The 25,013-nt window shown below is 41.2% G+C and overlaps 1 protein-coding gene across 7 annotated transcripts in view; it reads right to left on the bottom strand.

Annotated features, from left to right (window-relative positions):
- FRMPD4 (FERM and PDZ domain containing 4) overlaps nt 1–25,013 on the bottom strand; it is a 435,288-nt gene that overhangs the window by 137,602 nt on the left and 272,673 nt on the right. For all 7 annotated transcript variants that reach the window (XM_074966777.1, XM_074966823.1, XM_074966782.1 and 4 more), the window contains one exon: nt 23,120–23,236. In XM_074966777.1, coding sequence (XP_074822878.1) covers nt 23,120–23,236 — 117 coding nt within the window. The remainder of the gene's footprint in view (nt 1–23,119; nt 23,237–25,013) is intronic.

Below are 25,013 nucleotides of genomic sequence, written 5' to 3'. Positions count from 1 at the left end.
CACACACACACACACACACACACACACACACAGTCCCTCCCCTTTTGGTCCAGCTTTTGTATCCTCTACATTCAAGTCAGGTGGCTTCCTCCTCTACCCTGCCTGTGTACCACAATCAGTGGAACTGGAGTCAGAGGGCCCATGTTCCTTGGAGGGATTGTTGTTGAAAGGACACCATGGGAATAGAGAACTTGGTCACAACTCATCCAGGTGGACAGAGCAATCCACAAGGTTTAATAAAGTCCCATTTATTCAACTTAACCTGCATTCAGCTTCACTCTTTACAAATGAAACAGCCTGGGTGCCAGCAAGAGGGTTATTAAGAGCACAGGAGAGACAGACTCCCTGCTCTCGGTTCTGGTGTTCAGCCTGACAGCCAATTCATAGAGCAGCCAATACATGGAAATGTCCTTCTGACACTCTGTAACCCTGAGGTGGAGCATGCTCCGTGGGTGAGGGTGGGCACAATCCAGTCACATGTAAAAGCTCAAGCATGTGTGAGTTTTTGCTGAAGTCTGAAAAATCTACTGAGCATTTTTAAAGGTTTATAATATGGCCAAATCTGGGCAGTTTTCAAGGGAATGGCCAAAGGCACATCCCTGACATATGACAAAGTCCATGTCTCTGCCAAATTTCAAGTCCCTGCTCTAAACTGTGGGTGCACTAGAGCTTCTCTCATAAAAGGCTGCCAGAATTTTATAACATGGGTAAAACAACACTTTTTTTGCTGGTCTTGTTCTCAGAATCTGCTGAGCCATTTTGGCGTAATCAGCCTGAGGCAGACACACAGCAAGGAAAATTTCATCCCAGACAGCTAAAGTTTAGCTAAGCATTAAGCCGCTAAAAGCATGGTTTTATAACGGGAAGCGTCCAGCCGTGCTTAATATTAGATAGTGCTACCAGTTCCCCCATAACTGAACTCAAATTTTGCTGCACAATTTTTTGCGTTCTCTAATATATATCAGAGTACATTAAAAAACAAAAAAACAAAACTCTACTGGAACAAAACAAAACCCCGCACACACAATTATCCCCCTGGGGAAGCGGATGAGAGACAGAACAAATCACTTGTGAAAGATAATAGTCATGTTGCTTAATGCATTACTCAAAGGTGGAGATTACTATTATGATGAAGGTGGTATAAGAACCTACACAGAATAGAATAGCAGTCCATAGCCTGTTTAGTTGTTTCATTTCCTGTGGCCATACTAATAGAGGACATTCTAGTATAGTATATGTGTTTTCTTCACTAACTTTTTTTTCAAAAGTAGCCGGACTGGTAATCCTGTTAACTGGTAGTTAAGGAATTCTGGATAGTTACTCATATTATGGAGAAATTGACAGAGCTGCAAGCAAAGCTGCTGCATGTAGGGGAAGTCTGGCACACAATCAGTGGAGTGATTTGTGGTAAAAGGATGCCCTGACTACTTGAGAGACAACCATAGAAAACCATGGTAAGACCAGCTCTTCTGTACGGATCAGAGACATGGACAACCAAAGAGTTGAGAAGACTTGAAGCCATTGACATGAAATGCTTGGGGGCAGTGAGAGTGATGACATTGCTGAACCACATGCAGAAATAAGTAATCAGGAGTTAGACCAAGATCTGTGATATCAAAGAGAAGCAACAAGAGAGAAGGCCGAGATGATATGGACACATATGAAGGATGGATAAAGGGAATTCTGTTAGGGAGGCATTTTCATCTAGCGTTCACAGAAAAAGAACAAGAAGATGGCCAAGAAAACAGCAGATAGACTCTGTATGGGAAGAGATATGGAGCGAGCTTTGTTCTGGCAAGCCCAGAAAAGATTAATTGATCCAGCGACCTAACCCCAGCCAGCTGGGAAAAGTGGAAGAGAAAGTAACTGTGTAGTAAATGAAATATGACAGATGCAGTGGCATGGTCCATTTGTAACCTAAAAACCAAAATATTGCATCTTCTTGATTTAATTTGTACATAGCCTTAAAATTATTTTAATTGAAACAGTAAACAAATAAATAAAACCTTTGTAATATCATTCATGGAAAAGATTGGAATTGTTTCCCTGAGAATAAGGGGATGAATTACATGAAACATAAAATAATGAATGTGTTGAAAACGCAGTGTAGTTGTAGCTATACTGGTCCCAGAATATTAGGGAACCAAGGTGGGTGAGGTCATATCTTAAGCTGGTCCAATGAAAAAAAATATTACCTCACCCACCATGTCTCTCTAATGTACTGAAAAGATGGATAGGGGCTTTGGGTCTGCCTACCTACCTTTTGTTCTCATCAGAGGACATTCAATGAAATTGAAAGGCAGCGCATTAAAAACTTATAAAATAAATACTTTTTCATACAATGTGTAATTAGACTGTGGAACTCATTGTCACAATATATTGTTGAGGCCAAGAATTTAGCAAAGTTGAAAGAGGGATTGGATATTTACATGGATATCAAGAATAACCAGAATTACGAGAGCTAATAATAAAAGTTTGGGAAAGATTAAAAACCTCATATTTCAAGGCTTAAGCCAATCTCTAACTACTTGGAGTTAGAACAAGACTTTCATGGAGGGCAGATTATCCCACATCTGCCTATTATGGGGTTTCTTGGACCTTCCCTCTGAAACATCAGAGACCAGATACTAGAATGGACAAACCATGTGTTTGTTCCAGTATGGCAATTCCTACCCCCCCTATTTTTGAGCAGCACTATTGTGCTTGACACTTTTCCCTTGTTGAAACCTACTTGCACACCAAGGGCAATCTCCTCTAGTCTGCACATTCTTACAATGTATTTGAAGTCGAGCATCAGTTGGGTACTCTGGGGCATAAGCTGCTCCTTCTTTGCAGCTGTTGATAGATTTGCTCAGAGGAACCATTTACTGTAGCTGTCAAGCACTACATCATTTTTATTGAACATTGAGGGAAAAGACTCGAACATTGATCGAAAGATCAACCTGCAACTTTAGGTTTAAAAAAAGGACATTATTACATAGGATGCCAAAACTGTTAAGGCTTTCGAAGCTCACATCATTTCAATGAAAAATGAATTCAAAGTGTTATTCTGGAGTCTGCAGAATTGTCAGATTTGCACATTTACAAAGCATGAGGCTTTACATTCCTGGTAGTCGTAGAATTGATTCAGAAATGTTGCTAAAGCACTAAAGTCATGGAATACATTTTCTATAGTACTGTACCAGTGCATATGGGCGACAGAATTCTGCACCTTGCAGTCAAAAGAATATTTCAGATGTCAGCAATTATTTTTTTACCTGTGTGGGTAAAATATGACAGTCTACATATCTTGATGAAATTAATTGATTCATTCCTGTCCTTATTTGGACAATAGTATAAAACTCAAAGATGTTAGTAATAAAATATTGCTGATGCACTGAACTTCTCGTCCCCATATTAGCAGTTCACTATAGTGCTTTCACTTTAATAAGATTGTAGATATTACTTCTTTTCCTGAAAGACTATTTTTTGCTGTTCCTGCTTATAAATAAACGAGGAAATACATTTCCTCTGCTATCTCCTGATGAAAGCAAAATAGCTTTTTACGGAGTTGTCATCCATCATACTGTGACAGTGTTTAGAAAATAGTGATTACACTGTATCTGAAGCCAGATCAGTTTTTCAGAGTATGCCCTGATTTAAGCAGCATACTGCATAAATTCTCGAAAAACATTGGTCTTTATGCCAATTTTAAACTGGCAGGCTAAATTGCCTTGAGCGGTCTGTAAAACAGAGATGATTAAGCTGACCTACCTGTTTCATTAGTATGTCAGCTCCCAGACTACTGCACTGGGCAGCACAGCATGGGGAGGAGGTGACCAGCCCTCTGTGGAGAAAGAAGTGGTTCGGGACTATTTAGAAAAGCTGGACGAGCACAAGTCCATGGGGCCGGATGCGCTGCATCTGAGAGTGCTAAAGGAGTTGGCGGATGGGATTACAGAGCCATTGACCATTGTCTTTGAAAACTTATGGCGATCGGGGGAGGTCCTGGATGACTGGAAAAAAGCTAATGTGGTGCCCATCTTTAAAAAAGGGAAGGAGGAGGATCCGGGGAACTACAGGCCAGTCAGCCTCACCTCAGTCCCTGGAAAAATCATGGCGCAGGTCCTCAAGGAATCAATTCTGAAGCACTTAGAGGAGAGGAAAGTGATCAGGAACAGTCAGCATGGATTCACCAAGGGAAAGTCATGCCTGACTAATCTAATTGCCTTCTACGACGAGATAACTGGCTCTGTGGATGAGGGGAAAGCAGTGGACGTGTTGTTCCTTGACTTTAGCAAAGCTTTTGACACGGTCTCCCACAGTATTCTTGCCCGCAAGTTAAAGAAGTATGGGCTGGATGAATGGACTATAAGGTGGATAGAAAGCTGGCTAGATTGTCGGGCTCAATGGGTAGTGATCAATGGCTCCATGTCTAGTTGGCAGCAGGTATCAAGCGGAGTGCCCCCAGGGTCGGTCCTCAGGCCGGTTTTGTTCAATATCTTCATAAATGATCTGGAGGATGGCGTGGATTGCACCCTCAGCAAGTCTGCAGATGACACTAAACTGGGAGGCGAGGTAGATACGCTGGAGGGTAGGGATAGGATCCAGAGGGACCTAGGCAAATTAGAGGATTGGGCCAAAAGAAATCTGATGAGGTTCAACAAGTACAAGTGCAGAGTCCTGCACATAGGACGGAACAATCCCATGCACCGCTACAGACTAGGAACCGAATGGCTCGGCAGCAGTTCTGCAGAAAAGGACCTAGAGGTTACAGTGGACGAGAAGCTGGATATGAGTCAACAGTGTGCCCTTGTTGCCAAGAAGGCCAATGGCATTTGGGGATGTATAAGTAGGGGCATTGCCAGCAGATCGAGGGACGTGATCGTTCCCCTCTATTCAACATTGGTGAGGCCTCATCTGGAGTACTGTGTCCAGTTTTGGGCCCCACACTACAAGAAGGATGTGGAGAAACTGGAGAGAGTCCAGCGGAGGGCAACAAAAATGATTAGGGGTCTGGAACACATGACTTATGAGGAGAGGCTGAGGGAACTGGGATTGTTTAGTCTACGGAAGAGAAGAATGAGGGGGGATTTGATAGCTGCTTTCAACCACCTGAAAGGGGGTTCCAAAGAGGATGGATCTAGACTGTTCTCAGTGGTAGCAGATGACAGAACAAGGAGTAATGGTCTCAAGTTGCAGTGGGGGAGGTTTAGGTTGGATATTAGGAAAAAAAATTTTCACTAGGAGGGTGATGAAGCACTGGAATGCGTTACCTAGGGAGGTGGTGGAATCTCCTTCCTTTGAAGTTTTTAAGGTCAGGCTTGATCAAGCCCTGGCTGGGATGATTTAGTTGGGGATTGGTCCTGCTTTGAGCAGGGGGTTGGACTAGATGACCTCTTGACGTTCCTTCCAACCCTGATATTCTATGATTCTATTTGTAAAGCCTTCCAAGGTCCTCCAATGGCTGGAAATCCACTGCCCAGCTGTAAGCAGAATGCTTAGCTTCTTTGTTGCCAGGGTCTTCAGAAAATCCTAGAATAGGTAGCCAGATAGAGGGTTTATATGAATAAGATAATGCTGATGGCTGGCCCAATGCTTCGGGTGTTCGCCGGGGACTCAAACACCCCTGTTCAATTCCACACTCCACCACAGACTTCCTGTGTGACTGTGGATAAGTAATTTAGTCTCTCTTGGTGTCTCAGTTCCCCATCTGTAAAATGGGGATACCACCACTCCACGGGGTATTCTGACAATAACTTCATTAATGGTTGTGAGGTGCTCTGGCATTATTATGATAACAGGGGCCATTTCAAACAGATACTAAAAATAGCTCATTTGAAAAATGTCTTTGTTAGTAACAGTCTAATTTTGCTTTTTAAAGTCTCTTCATAATCTGTTACCACAACGAAAAAATGGAGGCACAACATGCTAGTGTATTTTATACTATACTTTCACATACAACGTGATTCTGGCCAATATTTCCAAGCCTGAGCCGGGGATTTTCAAAAGGGAGTGTGACGGACCCTGAGAGGGTTAAAACCAGCCTAGGGAGGCTGAGCAGCAGGCAGCCAAAGGAGTGGCTGCAGGGGAAACAGCCAATTAGGGAGGCAGCTGCAGAGAATTAGGGCGGCAGCTGGACCAGCCAATCAGAGCCTAGCCAGCCCATATAAAAGGAAGCTGCAGACCAGAGTGAGGGAGTCTGCTGCAGGGAGCCTGAGGGAGAAGACTGGCTTACTAGAGGGCTACAGAGAGACTAGCACCTGGGGAAGGGCAGGTGCTAGCCAGGACCTAGGGAGAGCTCCTGATGGGCTGCCAGGACTCACAGGCTTGAGGCCTTGGGAAAAGGGCAAAGGAGCTGGAGCCAGAGGCAGTCGCAGAAGGAACTAAGGCTGCGGGGAAGTGGCCCAGAGGATAGAGACAGTGAGCTGGAAGGAAGAGGCAGCAGGGGTTGGGGCCCTGAGTAGTGGATGGGACTGGGCACCCCCACACACACACACTAGTCACTGGAGGAGCGGCCCAGCTGTGGACTGCCAAGCCGCTGCAAGGAGAAACTGGATTTAACTGGGAATTGGTCCTGCTTCGAGCAGGGGGTTGGACTAGATGACCTTCTGGGGTCCCTTCCAACCCTGATATTCTATGATTCTATGATTCTTGTTGAAGGAGTCCCACGGAACGGGGGGGAACAGATGGTGACACGGCCAGAGGGCTGTGCCACAAATCAGACACTGAGAGACAGGAGCTGTAATGGGTCTGCAGATGGTGGTGAAGATGGGAGAACCACCACCCGAGGGTGCACCCGCTGGGACAGAACTAATTCCTGAAATGCCCAGCAGGAGGCACCAATGTGGTGAATGACCCCATGACAGGAAGTCAAGCAGTTAAATACCATCTCGCACAGACCTTTTTGAAAATCCTAGCCTAGGTGGCAAAGTTAATAACCTAAATGCATATTTAGGCACCTAAAATAAAATGACTGGATTTTCAGAGCTGTTGAGCAAGTGTCTCCCACTGGGGGTTGCGGATGTTTTGGCATCTCTGAAAATCAGAAGCCCATATATGTGTTTTGAAGTGCCACACTTCAGGAACCCAATTTGAAATTTTGGCACATATATTTCAGTATGAGATTTGTGGCCGCTAAATGGAAATTATAGTACAACAATAACCACACAAGCAAATGCTTTATTTAATCTTCTTTTCTAAGGAATGTAAAACAACGCTAATGAATTATCTCCATAGTAGAACCATTTGAAATTATGGGAAATCAAAAGATAGATACATACATATTTCAGATAAGTATGTGTTTTTTATTAGTATTTGTTCATGTGACAAAACAAGGTTAAAAAACAAAAGGGGAACAAAAGGATCATCTTTCTACAATTAATCTTTGCAACAAGCCACCACTATTACTTTTGGACATGTATTTTCCACAATATTTAGCCCATCAATTAGAGGGTTGAATAGTTCTTTTCCTGTATCCACTAGTTTATTTACAGCCCATACTGGCAAAGGAAAAGTTGTCTTGTGAAAGCACTGGACTAGAATTCAGGAGGCTTGGGTTCAATTCCTGGGTCTGCTACAAACTTTGTGTGCCCTTGGTGTGACCTTTAATCTTACTGTACCTCAGTTTTCCATCTGCAAAAGGGGGATATTTCCCTTCTCCCACTCCACATGACTTGTCTATTTAGATTACATGCGTGTGGGGCAGGGATCATCTCTTATTATGATCTCTGCAGTACTGAGCACAATGGAGCCCCAGTAGACAATGGTTGGTAGACTTTAGGTGTTACTGCAGTAGAAGCAATATATTGTCTGTGGCATTCTGTATTGCACAGATGTGCCTGGGAGTTCCAACAGGTAAAGATATTTACATAAGGCCAAATCCTGAATCCAATTTAAGTGACAGCAGACTAATTGCTATACGGCTGATTTTGAGACACACAAGGTGGGTGAGGTGATATCTTTTATTGGATCAACTTCTGTTGGTGGAAGGTACAAGCTTTTAAGTTACACAGAGCTCTTCAGGTCTGGGGAGGGAAATCAGAGTATCTGAGCTAAATACAGGTTGGGACAGATTGTTAAGCGTAAGGGGTAACACGTTGTAGGAGGCCACTTGCAATAAAGTGGACAATTAAAGGTTATGTATAAGGGGGTTGAACCAATTAACAGTTAGCAGGCTGTGGAGTGTTACAAATTGTAATGAGCCATAAAACCAGTGTCCCTGGTGAGTCCATGGTTTTTAGTGTCTAGGAGAGTTATGAATGTAAGTTTCCAATATCTCGCCTTTTGAAGATATTGTGCAGGTTTCCTTTGAGGACAAGTACTGAAAGATCAGATATGTAGTGATCACTTTGTGAAAAGTGTTCATTGATGGGTGAGATGGTGTTTTTGTCTTCTCTTTTGTGTGAGAGTTCATTCAAGAGCAAAATGATTGTCTCGTTTCACCCACATAGTTGTTGTTGGGGCATTTGATGCCCTGAACGAAGTACACCACATGTTAGGATTCCTGGATCTTGCAAGGTGTATTGATCATCACAGCAGTGGAGATGTCTGTAGGTTTTGCATCTGTTATGGCAGGGTGTGGTGCCACTTTGAGTTGGTGGGTCCTGTTTGTGTACTGGGATGACTGATCCTGGGAATGATCGGTCTGATGTATAAGGACTAGGTGGATGAAACCCCAATCTACTCTAGGCTCATACAGGATGTGCAGTACTGCTTGTTGCCATACAGGTGAGAATTTAGGTAAAGAAACTTCCTGCTCCAAGCAGCTGTAAGCAAATTCTTATCTGTCCTAGCTAGGCCCTAACATCCTGGCATCATTACAAAGGGCCCAATTGCTTAAGTAAAATCACAGACTCCATCTCAAGAGATGGATTAGGCAGCTGTGTAACCATTACACACTATGTTCAAGTGATAGGATTCCCCTCTAGGATATTGTGCCACAGAAGCAGCTGGTCTCATGATTCAGCCATTAGCTTGCTTCTGCGTTAATTAACTGTAGTCTGAAAATGAACAGAACTGTTTCTAAGCGGGGGGCGGGGGGGAGGAACCTCTGTAGAAATTGGAATATATACTATTGTTTTGATAACTGTGACTGGATTTAATGTCCTATGGTGTTCCTGGCCAGCTGTGGTAGAGCTGCCCAGGGAAAGCCAGCAAAGCTACGAGCCTTTGTGAGACCTAGATGGACTACATTCCCCATCACATCTCATTCTTTTGAAATCTTTTATACTTTAAAAATCTTAGGCGTTGTTGTAGAGGAATCCAAATGGATGCTTTGGGATTCTTCAGCACATAACCGCTTTCTTTAACCAAACACAAAACCTCTTTTCCTAAAGGGTGTAAGGAGACTGGTAGATCCATTTTCAGTGTGATACCATGAATGGATTCATACAACTAAATCCCTATGTACTATTTGTGTAAGGTGGCACAGCAGGCCCTCAGGACAAAACAAAACGTTTTATCAAGATGACTTTTCTCCAAAGTCTTTATTGTGCAGCTTGAGGCATTAGCTGGATTTTACAACAACAAGTTTTTAAAGAAAAAGTACCTTCTCAGGCTACATATAAAACACTGCTCTCCCCATATGGTACAGCACTGATTCCTAAGAAGTTTCCTCCTGGCTGGCTAACGGTGTTTTTTTGTTTTTTAATATAGAGCTTCCTTGACCTCCTAATTTTGCCTTAAGCCTCCATCTATGGCTCATTACCTCTCCCTTCTACACCTACAAGATACCTGAGCAGGGAGTTAATTCTGAGTGCTGGTGCTTTGGTATAGCCCCTGCATCTGCCACATGAACTTTAAACATGCCTCTATGAATCTGTGGATATGGGATTTTGGTTTTTTAACTCTTGGCAGATTTAAGGCCCTACAGAGACAGAACAGTTTCAAGTCAGCACAAATTGTACAAGCCAGTATAAAGAGTATTCAGTATTTATTTGTCCCTTTATAAATGCACTCAATACATCTTTGAGCAGGTATAATACTTAGCCTGATTCTTAATTAAAGTCTTTCATCTAAACAAATACAAAATAAATTACACCAAGAAAAGGTGCAGAAAAGGAAATGATCTGTAACATCATGTGAGACCCAACAAATCTGGACTCTGTCAGACCACAGAGGGGAAGCAAATTTCAGATTCAAGGGCCCTCTAGTATGAACACCCCCACATCAGCCAAACATTTACATGCAGGGACTCTCATCCTGAGCAATCCAGCTTAAGATCTCTGCTGCTGTGAATGTACACATGGGGAGAGAGAAAGAGATATCAGATGTCAGATATTGATGACCCAAGCCATATATTCAACCAGCAACTTGAATTGCACCTGAAGTGAATTGGAAGCCAATGTAGCTGGTGGGCAGCTGCATTTTGAACCAGCTATAGCTTGAGGATGGTCTTCATGGGTGTCACACACTGCAATAATCTAATCTAGAAGTCACAGATGTATGGTTTATCGAACAAAGTTCTGGATCTAACGGAAAGGACTGCAAGTATTTTATAAGAAAGATTTTTTTTTAAAAAAAAGAGCTTTTGGGAACAAGCACATGCACCCAGAAGCATCTTCCGAACCGCAGACCTCTTTGATGGACAATCCACCTCAACCTGGGGGACACGGTAATCATGACCTGAAGATCCTTCATCCTACTATCAACTCTTTTACTGGTTTGGATTACATATCCGCTCATTTACTCTCATCAAAGTCCACATCCTAATCAGATATTGGGAAAGACACCATGCAACCTGGATTTGCCAAAAACAAGACATACAGCTGCAGATCATTCATATGTTGATAGCATTTTGACCCAAATAGATTTACAACCTGTCTCCAGCTTCCTCAATCACAAGTTGACTGGGAAGAGAGTGGCAGAAAGAACATTACATAATCATATGTAAAACTGACCTCAGGGCAGATAAACATGACGCAAAAATCACCTTCAGGGATCTCTTAGAGAAGAAAGAAGAGAGCCAGTCTAGGGTAGTACCTTTTATCCCCGTGAATGAACACTAGAGGAAAAACAAAACCTGGTGGTTAATGTTTCAGTGAAATAAGAGATTCAGCATGGACACCTCACATTTATCCATCAAGAGGAGGAGATGCTCAACCAATGAGACTGGTAGTTCTATTCTGTATCGTGGTCCAGCTCAAAGCCAAATTGAAAGGGACCATGAAAAGCTGAGGATTCCAAATAGCACCACATTTGCCTTACCACACCCTCCTCAACAATCTTTCTTTAAACGAAGATCCGAGGCAGTGGTAAACACACCAGCATCAAGAAATATACTGTGGAGGGTAACTAGCAGCTTACCATTCCACAAGAAGAAAGGAAGATCTCAGATAGCAATTAGTTTCATGGTAAAAGAGGTAGCTCTTTTAGGGCCTTTGAGCAAACTAGAAAAGACATTACACTTATCCCTTCCTGACACAGATCTGGCACCATGAAAATATCCAATCCATTCTGTATCCAATCCATACACTCAGTAAAGTAAATGGGAATCTCCTTGCTTGTTCTATGTATCCCAGCAGAGGAAAATGAGATTAATTAATCTATCCAACGGCAACATCTGTACCACTGACTGGGATGTAACAAATGCAATGGAGAAAAGAAAAGGTTAATTGTCTCTGGCTACAACACAGAGTTTTTAAATCCCTATGGTGTGTCTGTAGTAATCTAAATTGGAGCATGATTTCTGTCATTGACATTCCAACATACACCCTATCTAATTCATTGGTCACAAATCATCTGCGTACAAAAGTGATTTATGAAGATAATGTTAAGAATACATTTAAAAGCTACCATATCAATGGTTGAGGACAGATCATTGTATTGTCCTACCATGCCATCAAAAGACTCATGACAGCAGCCAGAGTATTCTTCTAAAGAGAAATCTAAATCTGATTGTGTTCATGGGATTCCATGGACAGATCAATGAATACTTTGCCCTAATCAAAGCACAGGAAAAATACACACATATAGAGTCCTTTTGAAGTAACTCTATTCATGTGTGTGTTTACAGGAAAGACACTAGAAAGGAAAATTGCATTCCATAGTGTAGTTGCAGACAATGATTCTCCCCTCCCAACTTAAAATTGTTGAAAGGTCCCTTTTCATTTAAAAAGGAAGAAAAAAAGCTGTCAGTCTGTTGAATGTATTGAATTATGGCAGTCTCCTTTATATCCTATTCTATCTGTATTCTAAACCAGTGGTTCTCAAAGCCGGTCCTCTGCTTGTTCAGGGAAAGCCCCTGTCGGGCCGGGCCGGTTTGTTCACCTGTCGCGTCCGCAGGTTCGACCGATCGCGGTTCGCCGCTCCAGACCAATGGGAGCTGCAGGAAGCTCGGCCAGCATGTCCCTTGGCCCGCACCACTTCCCTCAGCCCCCATTGGCCTGGAGCAGCGAACTGTGGCCACTGGGAGCCGCAATCAGCCGAACCTGCGGACGCGGCAGGTAAACAAACCAGTCCGGCCCGCCAGGGGCTTTCCCTGAACAAGCGGCGGACCAGCTTTGAGAACCACTGTTCTAAACAAAATAAATCCCCAGGTTTTAATTAGGGAACGCTGATTAAATCCCATGAGCCTACACATTTTCATATGTCTGCCATGTTCCTATTTGTAATTCCAGCTAATTACTTCCCCTGTCAGGAAAATATTCTCTGATGTCCCAAGATGCATCGAAAGCACGTCAATCCCTTTCATTTTACATCTCACAATGTTTGGTGCAGAAAATTTAACTTCAATTGGCTGTTGCTATAAGTGTAAAACTAGGAATAATCTCTGCACTGTCAGCAGGTTTTTACTTTGTGTGCCTAATCCTTGTTGCCATGGTAAAATTTAATTGAACAGCCACACAGTTTAATTGGTTTATTTTAAATTGAGGCTTTTTCATAGAACAGCACAGGATAATAGTGAACATTAGACACAGAAATGACTTTTTAAATGTTCCAATGAGTCACACTGCTGTTAGTGACTAGATTAGCTTAGGTGCAGTTAAGATATTTATTTGCTCATTTTATGCATTCATAACATACACATAAAGTGTGTCCTCTTAGCATTATAGTTGGGAGCTCAACTTTTTGAATGTAATGAAGTAGTATTTTATCGTAGAAAAGGTAATTTAAAATGGGGCCACATATAAATGAAGGTTTGGAGTGTTTCATTAGCATTCTCAGTATCCCTTATTAAAGCAAAGTACTACACTATTCTACAATAATGCTCCAAATGATTGCATCTTACAATAGGACTGCGTTTTCATAGATCATTATCTGTTTCTTTGTTGGCTGCAATATCAATTTCTGCTTTTAGGAGATTGTCAGTGATCATGTTCTCCTCAATCTATGTGCCCTTACAATTATTTTAAGGGCTGTTGCAAAGTCATCATAAATACCATATTTCCTGCAAGGTGTACAATACGTTAGGTAATTGTTTCAGATCCCACACATACATGACATGAAGCTCTGCATTGGCTGGACTGTATTATTTAAAGGCACATCAGTATATTTTGGTAATTTTCATTCCCCACCCCACCCCTTTTCTCCACTGTTCCGCAATTCCTTTATATTAGGCATAGGCTAATTTCTCTCATGTGTTTCTGGAGTGCAAATCAATATGGTTCTTTCATTTTGTGTTTCCATGCACATGATCTAGACTAGGATTGTTAATATGTTAGTTTGTTCTAACTCTCTTCTTACAGACTGGCTCTGCAAAACCTGAACAAAGCATTTTGTATTCTAGGTGCTACATAAACAGGAGTTTATGCTTTTATTTAATTCCTCTTTAAAAAGAATGGTATCGAAAACAGATACTTACAACCTGGGGATAAGATTCTTCACCAAATGAAGTAACTTGCATGCCACCCACTGAAGGGCATGCTGAAATGCTGATGTGATGTTTTACTGCGCCTAGTTACTGGTGGTGTGAAGTATAAGTTACTCCATACTATATGAGGATTCTACATTGAAAATTAGTTGAGCCCACTGAAGAAACAGGATGTCTTCTGAACTAGGACACACTGGAGTTCCCCAGATCCCAACACCCTCCCCTATTTGCCAGGAAATCTCCATCTTTTATTCCAACTAACTTCCATCACACACCCCAATTCAGGATGCAAGATCTCTCAGACATCCATGGAACATTAAGCTTCGGCTACACGCCTCCAGCTCGCATGGCATATGAATTTGGAAAAGGTGGTGGGGTGAAGGTCACAAAATAGATCCTGAATGTTGAGACCAGGACCCTGAAATGAATGGCTTCACCGTGCTATCAAAAAATTTAGGGAAATAGACAATTTAAACAATCCTATCTGTCAGCTTATGCTTTTCTGAAACAACAATTTCTCTTCTGCTGAATACGGTCCATTGATATATAACTTAACCTAAAATGAAGTGTCTTCTTTCTAGATTAGTTTATTATCCCTCTCAACTCTTTCTGCAGGGCATCTGTCTTCCCTGGCCTTATTGTTCGTTTAGTTAGAATATGGTAATCCCACATGCCAATGTCACATCACTATTTGTTTAAAAAGGGATTTCTCAGTCAATATTCAGTTCATTACATCTATCGTGTTTTATAAATCAACCCTTTCTGAGAGTGAAGGACTAGTATTAAATTCAGTATCCTCTTGTAAGAAGTTAGATTTATCAAACAGTCACTTTCCTTTCAAAAATGTATGAAAGTTGTTTCTAAGCAGACCATTGACACTTAGGTTGCTCTATAATTTTTTTTCTGCTTCCTCCTAATTATTCAGCTGTCCTTTAAGCATTAATTTGTGTTTGTGCTTCCCTGTTTTGTCTTTTACTCCAACTCCCCTTCCCACTGGAACAATTCTACCTCTCAAGAAATCATCAGTTGAGGGAGCAGATGCAAGCCCTATCCAGCAAATTCTCAGGCAGGCTGAAAGAGAGATACCGTACTTTCCCCTTACAGCACAGTATTCATTTTAAATATCAGTGGCATGAAGTGTAGAAAAATAAGAATTGCCATACCAGTCAGAAGAGTTGTCCATCTAGTCTACCTTGTCTCTGTGTTCAGTATCAGATGGTTCAGAGGAAGGTTCAAGAAACTTCACAATTACAGAATAACCTACCTGAAAAGTATGGATTTATATCTGTTCACAGTTAAATTACATGGTGGGTTTTTTGTTTTTTTTAAAAGAGAAGTACATTAGTGATGTATATTTCTAACCCTGTTTGGAATCCTACTGAGCATTTTGGCCTCTGCTGTATCTTGTGGCAGTGAGTTACACATGTTATTTATATAGGTTATAAAAATAAACTACCACTTTTTCCTCACTGTTAAATGTGTTGCCTTTCAGTTTCAATGGATATCTTTGTTCTTGTAGAAAAGGTGAGCAGAAGCTCTTGACTGACTAACTGTAGTGTTTCTTCATTTTGTATACAGTAGGCCCACTTTCAAATGGTTACATTTATCCATTTACAAATTTTAAAAAAACCACCTCAGTTTCAGCAAGAATTACTTTTAAATTATTAGAGAAGAGAAAACATCCACAGGCCTGCTTAAACTCAACCCTGAGTGGTTTTGCTGTGGCTAGGTTTATGGGGCAGGAAGAAATTTACTGAGTTGGGGCTAAGTGGAGATGGCCAACGAGAGAGCCTGAAATAATTGATGAATCTGATTCATTCTGCTTGTCAAATACAAGTGTTATTAATTGCCTCTAAGGACCGACATGTTCATTTGAGAGGACGAAATACCAACAGGTCAGCTTAGCCACACCAAAATTACATTTTGATATAATTTAATTTTAAATAGTTAGTATCATATGCAATCTATATAAAATTAGGGGGAAATTTCCCTACTGTAGTGTTCGGTTTACACTCTTCTAGAGCATTCCTTCCACTCAACTTCTGGTAACACTCTGAAAATTGGTGCTTCCAAAAGCAAGGTAAGGCTAACTCATTGCCGCCTCCTCTTCTGCCAGTTTGCAAACTGTCCAAATTGTACCTGGTTTCTGCACTACCTCAGTGTGGTTCTTTTCTTGGGGAGACAGCTGCAGGATTGCAATGCAACCAGTCAGTGCACAGGATGGCAACAATAAATCACAATTATAGATATGAGGTAGCTGCTGTCTCAAATGTTCATGGTGACTGTGTTCTCTGAGACTATCCTGATAGGTGAGTTACACAACAGTAGCTCTTCCAAGAACATGGTGGGGTAACAACCATAAGACCTTCACCATACTCTTTTCTATCCCTTGAGATATCCTTGAGAACCTTCTGATGGAACAAACTCTAGATACTGTGAAAGAAGATCAGCTGATCTGGAGATATATCCTGGAGAACATACTGACAGGCAAACTGATTAGTATGCTTGTGAGCCTCACTTCTGCATCAGGTATACATTTTTGGTTCTTAATAAGGGTGTATGAATGGCTTGCCATTAATAATGTCAGTGAGTGTTTGCTGTCATGACTACATTGTTGGAAAGCCAGCTGTACAAACTGAATGTGCAAGAAGGGTAGAAAATTCTCTCTGCTAGAAGAAACAACCAAGCTTGCTGTTATAGAAACTGTCCAGAAGGACAACAAGCAGCAAAATAGTTAGATGAAGTCCACCAAAGAATGAAAGTTCAGGTAAAACAGAGTGTATCTTAAAGACTTATCCCTTGGCAGCAAAACAGTTGTTCTGGCTATAGATATATTGTGAAATAGGTTTCAGAGTGGTAGCCGTGTTAGTCTGTAACAGCAGAAAGAACAAGGAGTATGTGTTGCACCTTAGAGACTAACAAATTTATTTGAGCATAAGCTTTTGTGGGCTAAAGCCCACTTCATCAGATGCATGCAGTGGAAAATACAGTAGGAATATATATATTTACACAGAGAACATGAAAAAAATGGGGGTTGTCATACCAACTCTTAACAAGACCAATTGATTAAGGTGGGCTATTATCAGCAAGAGGAAAAAAAACTTGTAGTGATAATCAGGATGGCCCATTTCAAACAGTTGACAAGAAGGTGTGAGTAACAGTAGGGGAAAAATTAGCAGGGGGAAATAGTTTTTAGTTACTATAATGACTCATCCACTCCCAGTCTTTATTCAAGCCTAATTTAATGGTGTCCAGTTTGCAGATTAATTCCAGTTCTGCTGTTTCTTGTTGGAGTCTGTGTTTGAAGGTTTTTTGTTGTTGACTAATTGCGACTTTTAGGTCTGTAATTGAGTGTCCAGGGAGGCTGAATTGTTCTCCAACTGGTTTTTGAATGTTATATTTTTTGATGTCTTGTGTCCATTTATTCTTTTGTGTAGACTGTCTGGTTTGGCCAACGTACATGGCAAAGGGGCATTGCTGGCACATGATGGCATATATCACATTGGTAGATGTGCAGGTGAACGAGCCTCTGATGGTGTGGCTGATGTGATTAGGCCCTATGATGGTGTCCCCTGAATAGATATGTGGACAGAGTTGGCAACGGGCTTTGTTGCAAGGATAGGTTCCTGGGTTAGTGTTTTTGTTGTGTGGTTGCTGAAGAGTACTTGTTTCAGGTTGGGGGGCTGTCTATAAGCGAGGACTGGCCAGTATAGAAAATAGACCAGCAATGCATTAAATATATGCTGTTAGCTATTCTGTACTGAGAGAGTCCTGCATTATGTTGTTTGTGTTTTAGGATTAATATGCAGGATTAACATGATACAACTGCCATCCCCATGCAACCTTTACTAAAATTAGTTGTTCATCTCATGAGGCTATTGCAAGTGAACAATTTTTTTTAAAAGGAGGAAGTGAAGTTTGACCTAATAGAACTTTAGCTAATGGAAAACTTGACCTAATTCAAGAAAAGTCTCTTTTGAAGATGGTACAGGATGGTCATTTTCCATCCTGTAAAAAGGAGGTAGTGAACTGATAATCACGTCTAAAAGTATTTCAGTTAAAAGCTTTTGTATCAATTCTGCAAAGTGTTGTCAGGCAGTGGAAGCTACCACTTATTAGCTCAGTGCACAGGTGCAGTCCCATATTTGAAAGAAGGAACCAAATCTACTTCAGTGAAAAGAATAAACATGTCTTGGTATCACGGGTATTGAAACAATTTTTATAGTGGCAGTGCTGATGATGGAAACCATGTATTTGGTGTGTGTTACTACTACTTTAAGCCAGGGGGTGCCCTGGTTCCAGCACCATTGCTTTGTACTCATGCCAGAAAGCCTTTGCAATGACACCACATAAGTACCTTTCATTTCATATAGAGATGCTATCAGATATTCTCTCCCCCCACCTTACTTCATAACTACAATGTTTAAATATGTCCTACTATTAAATGGATATTACACACATGACACAAAGTAAATAATGCAACTCAAAAGCAATTGATGTTGCATTGGATGAAATATTTCATTTGCTTATGCAGAGCCCATGTGCACCTTCTATATCAATATTACTTGTTTTGAGAAGTTTTAATCAAAACCAGAAAAGGATTTCAATTGCTAGATCTCCTCCAATGTCATAATTTGTTAACCTCCAAGACAACATGACAGGTGCTATCTTGCTGATCTCTTTTCTTTTTCCATGGGCATAACTGTCAATTTGCAAAGCATTCCTTGTGCTCTTCTGTTCCTAGAAGGCAGAGGTCAAAATGAAGGAGAGGAAATTACTGGCTTCATTTTTTAAGTTAATTTAGTGCTAGTGAAAGGAGCCAGTTTAACGGCTATTGACACTGAAGCCTTCCACTTAAACAACTAACAGATACACAGATAGTATCAGTAAGAGCACAATGTCCCCATCTCTGTGCCTCACTCAAGCCTGAAAGGGACCACAGCCGGGGGCAAGTGGGTAATTACTAAATGTATCTTTGATTCCCTCTTCCGAGATGGCCAACAAGGGTTAAAATTCATGCCAGTTTTTGTGATGTGGAGATATCTCATTAAGATCTATCTGCCCTCCCATGCATTATACCACATTCATCACTGAGGCCTGGTCTACACTACACCGTTAGGTCCATGTAAGGCAGCTTATGTCAACCTAATTATGTCAGTGTGTAAACTACATCCTTGTCCTGCTGATGTAAATTCCCTACTATACTGACATAATAACTCCACCTCCATGAGAGGCATAGAGCTTATGATGGTGTAGTTATGGCAAAGCAGTGTCGGTGTAGACCCTGCATTACTTACATTGACTGTTGGCTGTCAGACCCATGAAATTGACAAGAAAGCCCAGTCCCAGTTAGGCTGCTGCCCAGAGGCTCCCCACTCTGGGAGTCAAGAAGCCTGGAGGCTGCCCTCTCCTACTCCCAGCTGAAAGCAGGCAGCTGGGCTCCTGGTAGGGAGCTGAACCCCACACTGCCCCTCTTCAGCCAGTGCAAGTGCTCCTGGTGGGGACGTGCACCACCAACAGAAGGAGAGTCGTGTGGACATCATCCACTGTGGTAATTACTGTGGTGGCTATAAAAAGACCTAACATAGGCTGACTTAGGGCTGCAGTGTAAATATACCCTGAGGTACCAGCACCACATGGTGCATAGATGGTAAGGACCATCATTCACTAGCAACCGTTGCTAGATTTGAACTGGTGACTCGGTGCAGCAGTAAATGGCTTCAAATCCTATAACTAAATTCTTGAGCTGTTCGCTCTCCGAAAGTAGCTGTTTCTAATGCTCCCAAGTGATAGTGATTTAATGTAATATGCATTACTGCTTCAGAGGGATGATGCATGCTGATCAGAGTACATTTTTAAAGCTAGTGCTATCCTTAGTCATCATTACAAAATGTCTCATACAGTCAGATGTACTGTGATTATTCTCATGTAAAGCAGTGGTTCTCAACCAGGGGCACCTGTACCCCTGGGGGTACAGAGGTCTTTCAGAGGGTACATCAACTCATCTAGATATTTGCCTAGTTTAACAACAGGATACATAAAAAGCACAAGTGAAGTCAGTACAAACTAAAATTGCATATAGAAAATCACTTGTTTATACTATCTACTGAAATGTAAGTACAAATGTTCAGCAACAGACTGCCCATCCTTCATGTCCAACCCCAGACGGTGCCATTAGTTCAGTCACCTTACATTTCTTTCAAACAGTTTTCCCATCTTAGTAATGACCAAGTCAAAACATGCTTAGCTGTTAGCAAGATGGCTATACTTATCAACCAAGTATTTGGGCATTTTAAACATTAAGAGTTTAATCAGGTACCTGCTACAGCCAAGGTAGGCTCTGGGGGCGGGGGGAGGGACTGCGGAGCTGAGACCCCTATCTCTCAGCCCCCACACTGCCCCTCTTCAGTCAGTGGAAGTGCTCCTGGTGAGAATGCACACCACTGACAGAAGGAGGGTAGTGTGGACATCTGCCACCACAGTAATTACTGTGGTGGCTGGATGTCGACCTAACATAGGTTGATTTAAGTTTGTAGTGTAGACATGCCCCCTGAGGGACACAGATAAAGCGACCTAACCCCTGGAGTAGACAGCACTAGGTCAATGGTAGAATTCTTCCATCAACCTAGCTACCACCTCTCAGTGAGGTGGAATACCTACTCCACTGGGAGAAACCCTCCCATCGGCATAGGTAGTGTCTCCACTTAAGCACTACAGTGGCCAACTGCTGCACCAATGTAGCATTTTAAGTGCAGACAAGCCCTAACTTCTTTCCCAGTTCTGTAAAAATGTGGTAATGTTCATCTCGTTTCTCTGAGCTACGAGGAAATGGGTGTTGGGAAGGGCTGGGGGTTGCAGGGAAACAACTAATTTCAGTTGTTGATGTGCAAGAAATTGATGGGACTGCTTATGTTAGCATTTTTAAAAAAAACTGTCAAGGGCATCCAGAACACCAGTTGGGTGCTCTTCAATTACAGTTTGTATACATCCAAATAAATAAATAAACAGCCAATTGCAGATAGAATGGCCCCAAAGGGAATGGAGAGCTATCATCTCTAGAATGTTAATTTAGTATCTTCATGAGCACTAAAACACACTAAATACAAAAACTAAACACTAGGGTCAGTATAATTTGGCATCATAAAAGGCCCTTTTGACTGTTATGGAATTTTGATCAGAGAATTTCTACAATATTTTGAAAGGCGGTAAAACAGCATGGGGCCTCAACATATTAAAGGGAATCAGAAAAACAAACAAATTGCAGACAGAGGTGATAATTACCAGTCAGATATTAACTTTGAAAATGCTCTATTAATTTACAGAATTAATGAGTGCTAATGCATTCAATATAGTAAGGTACAGCTTTGTACTGATCCATGAGAATTAGACCATCAGTCTGACTAGTATCATTCTGGAAGTGAGAGAACGCAGGATTCAAGCTTAATGGTTGTCTTCACTAGCTAGATACTACCGTTAAAGCAAATGACAGCAATAAAGTTCTGGGAAGATCCTGTCTAAATTCTTCACTAGGCCTTTGTAACAATAGCAAAAATGCACAATTCTAAAAGATTCTTCCCAAATTATATACCTGATCTAGTCATGTTGGAAATAGTCTTTGGGATTTTTAGTTACTGCGGGGTAGTCAAAATCAGTAAAGCTGATAGTTAAACACTAAATGACTAAAATATTTCAGAAAGAATCCTGTAAACGGAAACACCACAGCACCTCGAATTCACTCTAGCAGAGTGTAAGCATAAGAAATCAAGAGGTAATTATTACAGGAAACGATTGACTTTTTAAAGCATCTCTGTTGGCTAATAGCTGGAGGCACTAAAACATAGTTTACCCAATAAGATACTTGAAGTACTGACACACACATCCCAGCCTGTAAGGTCATGTGATATGAGTAAGTTTTGGATTGGAAAAAACTCTCAAATCCAGGGATGAGAGTAGCTGTGGGCGAGGGTGGGCTATACCATCTCAGTCCTGGGCTGGTTTACAGCCCTTGGTATAATTTAAACACCCTGAGGCCTGTCTAAATTTCTGTCCCTGGTTGCCCAGGGCCTACTCAGAATCTACGTGCTGTGGCCCTATCCCCAACGCCTGCCTCCATTATGTCTCCTATGGCTATGAGTGAGCTCTTAGCACAAAAACTGAGGCAGACAGGCTAGGAGAACTCTCCTTTAATTAGATTGACGGCTTTTAGGTCTCCTTTATAACATTCCAACCCTTTCACCCCATGTAAAGAGCATGGAGTGGGGATGAGGATCTCACCCCGATTTTCAAAGGAGCTCAGCACCCAGAGCTCCCATTAAGAACATTTAACAAAATTAGAACCATGGGAGCTGCTGGGTGCTAGGGCCTTTTGAAATTTTGGACACTTAATTTAGGTGCCTTAACAGGAGCTGAGCTCTTCAGAAATTCTGACCACCAGTTCTAGGTGTTGAGCACTTTTGAAATCCTGCTTCTTAAATAACACTTAGCCTGGTCTTTGCAGAAGTAAATTAGACTAATACCAACAAATAGAGTAAAACCAAATGATGGTTCTGATATTTCAGCTCCATTTGTTCTTAGCAAAAAAGTGTTCCAAACTACAATCCAAACCAGAGCTCCACTTACTTGGATAGGAAAATCTATTTTAATCAAAGGCACATAGACAGTTCAAAAGAGTAATTATGGAAAGTTTTAAAGGGGAGGAAAAGCAAACAATCTTTGTTTACAATCTAATCATTCCTTTTAATTTCTCTTACAATCCTTTAAACCCAGAGGCAAAGGATCATGGATCTTAGCTGTGCAAGCAAATGGAAATCTAAGAATTAGATTACAAACTAGATAGGATCAAAGAACTTATTTTCTCTTTGCCAGTATGATGAATATATCAGGCAAACTAAAATGGATCACATGTCCGAGATAGAGCAGATTTGTTCGTCCCAGTCAAAACTGATCTTTTGCCTCATTCTTTTAACCTGGGAGGGATGTTTTGTGGATCATATTTACTGTAATTCTTCACTGTAAGGTTCTTTTCTAGGAAACTGTCTTCAGCAGAACATCAAATACCAAGAAAAACAGATCCTTAAGTTATCTGTGTTTCTATCAATATCAGAAGATACCAAGAGTATGCAACAGTGAAAGAAAGACAGGACACAAAGACTGGTCAAGACCATCTCTTTGTGCACAAACCAGAACAGTTGAGCATTAATATGGTAAAGCTGAAGCTGATGTCAACTCAAGATGCAGAGAGAAAGAGTGCTAAGTACTAGAGTTACAGTACTGAACTGCAGCCTTTATCCATCTAACAAAAACTCATGCTAAATCTGTTCAACCTACTTGATGAAGTAGTCTCTCCCATCTCTGTTTGTCGTCATCTCCCATCCATAGGGTGGGCCCTGGTTCAAGCTCCAGGTTCCTGAAGGATGTGGCCAACCTGAAGACTTGGTCCTGTGGCTGCAAATTAGCAAAAAATAAACACTTAGACTAGAAAAATCAGACTCTTTGTTTCTATCAATACTTGCATACCACACTGTGGCATCTGAGTATCTTCAGATGTGTGAAATATTCCTTCAGACAATCTCCTGGTTGCAGAAACGAGGCTTTTCAGTTTTAATTTCAATCAACTTATTCCTAGGAGTTATGAAGGAATGTGATTTGCAATCACTTAGAAGGTCCTGTCTGCGACAGGAACTTGAACCCAGGCCATGACCACATGTATCTATGTATACATATGATTATTTTTCCTACATATTGCAGCACAATCAAGAGAAGAAAAAACAGACAAAAATAGTCCTAGTCTTTGCTAACTCCTCTGTTCCAATATGATAAATTCAAAACACTTACAATTTAATCACAGAATTCTTGTGGCAAACTATGCACGTTAATGCACTAAATGGCACAAGAAGCTATGTAAATGTTCAATTCCCATGTGATGCACACTCCTGTTACTATCAACCTATTATTTGTTTCTTGGGTGGTAATAAAGAAAATCCATCACATTTAGATATAGGGATGCTGTATGTGTTCTATAGGTATTTGTAATTACATCCATATATTATCCATTACTTCTCCTCCTTCAAATAGCTTCTTGCAATTCACATTTTTTCAGCTAGCATTTTGCTGCTGATCTCTACTTCAGCACTCTCCATTGCTTATCATGGGCCAACCTGTACCACCCCAAAGAAACACCTACAAGAGGGAAACATCTGTGTTTCCAACTAATGGCCCCATCAGGCTGGATAGGTTTTGGAATGTCTGGCCTTTCACCTCCACATATAAGCAGGGAGGTCCCAGCCCCATGGAAAGTCAGCTTTATGACCTGGTCCTTTGCCCTCTCCTGCAAGAGATGTCCCAGTTCCTGTGAATAAACGCCACCACTCAGGGAGTTATAGGCACAGAGCCTAAGTCAAGACTCCTAACAGTATGAACTGAAGCACGGATATCTGTGTGGATTTGGAAGGCATGCAGGGGACACCAAGATACATAGACAAGATCCCATTCAGAGAACCTCCAGACCCTGAAGGAGAGGAGATGATCTGGTCCCATTTTAGGATAACACATTTTTTATATATATATATTTATGAACCACCATGAGAACCCAGTTGATTACACCATGTAGTTCATACATGCTCTTCCAAGAGCTTTTCCACCTCTAATTCTTCCCCCATATAACCCATTCCTCTCTCTAGCCTGTGCTGGTGATAACTTTTACTCATGGTATTGTATGAGCCACATTGTAAGCTGGAGCCTTGTCTCATATTTACCATAATGACCACCGTTGATGCTATTCAAATAATAAGACATATCTATATCCACCTATCTTAGATATATCTATTTCCTCTCAAGAAATAGAGTGAAGTGTAACCTGGCCAGCACTTTTTTTAAAAAAAAAGAGAAATAGTTAGCTATGGGTAACTCAACAATTCATTCCAAATTGCTAAATTCTATAACAGTGTACATAGTTTGTCTTTCCCAAAGGAGGAATGAATCATTAAAAACAAACAAACTAACCTCTTTTTCATTATTTGAAGGCTTAATCACTATTGAGGAAAGATAGTGATTCAAAATATAATTTACATGTAAAACAGAGAATTACAATAGAGTGCTAGAGATTGCCTGAATTTCATTACAAATCACACTAAGCAAGCACCGTATCTTCAAGGAGTAGAAAAACATTTCACTAAGCACATCTAAACACAGGCATTTGCAATAAAACAGAGCTTAGTTCTAA

Source organism: Natator depressus, chromosome 1 (assembly GCF_965152275.1).
Source record: "Natator depressus isolate rNatDep1 chromosome 1, rNatDep2.hap1, whole genome shotgun sequence".
Lineage (NCBI taxonomy): Eukaryota > Metazoa > Chordata > Testudines > Cheloniidae > Natator > Natator depressus.
Note: the sequence above shows the minus strand (reverse complement) of the source record. Positions and strands in the feature narration are given on the sequence as shown.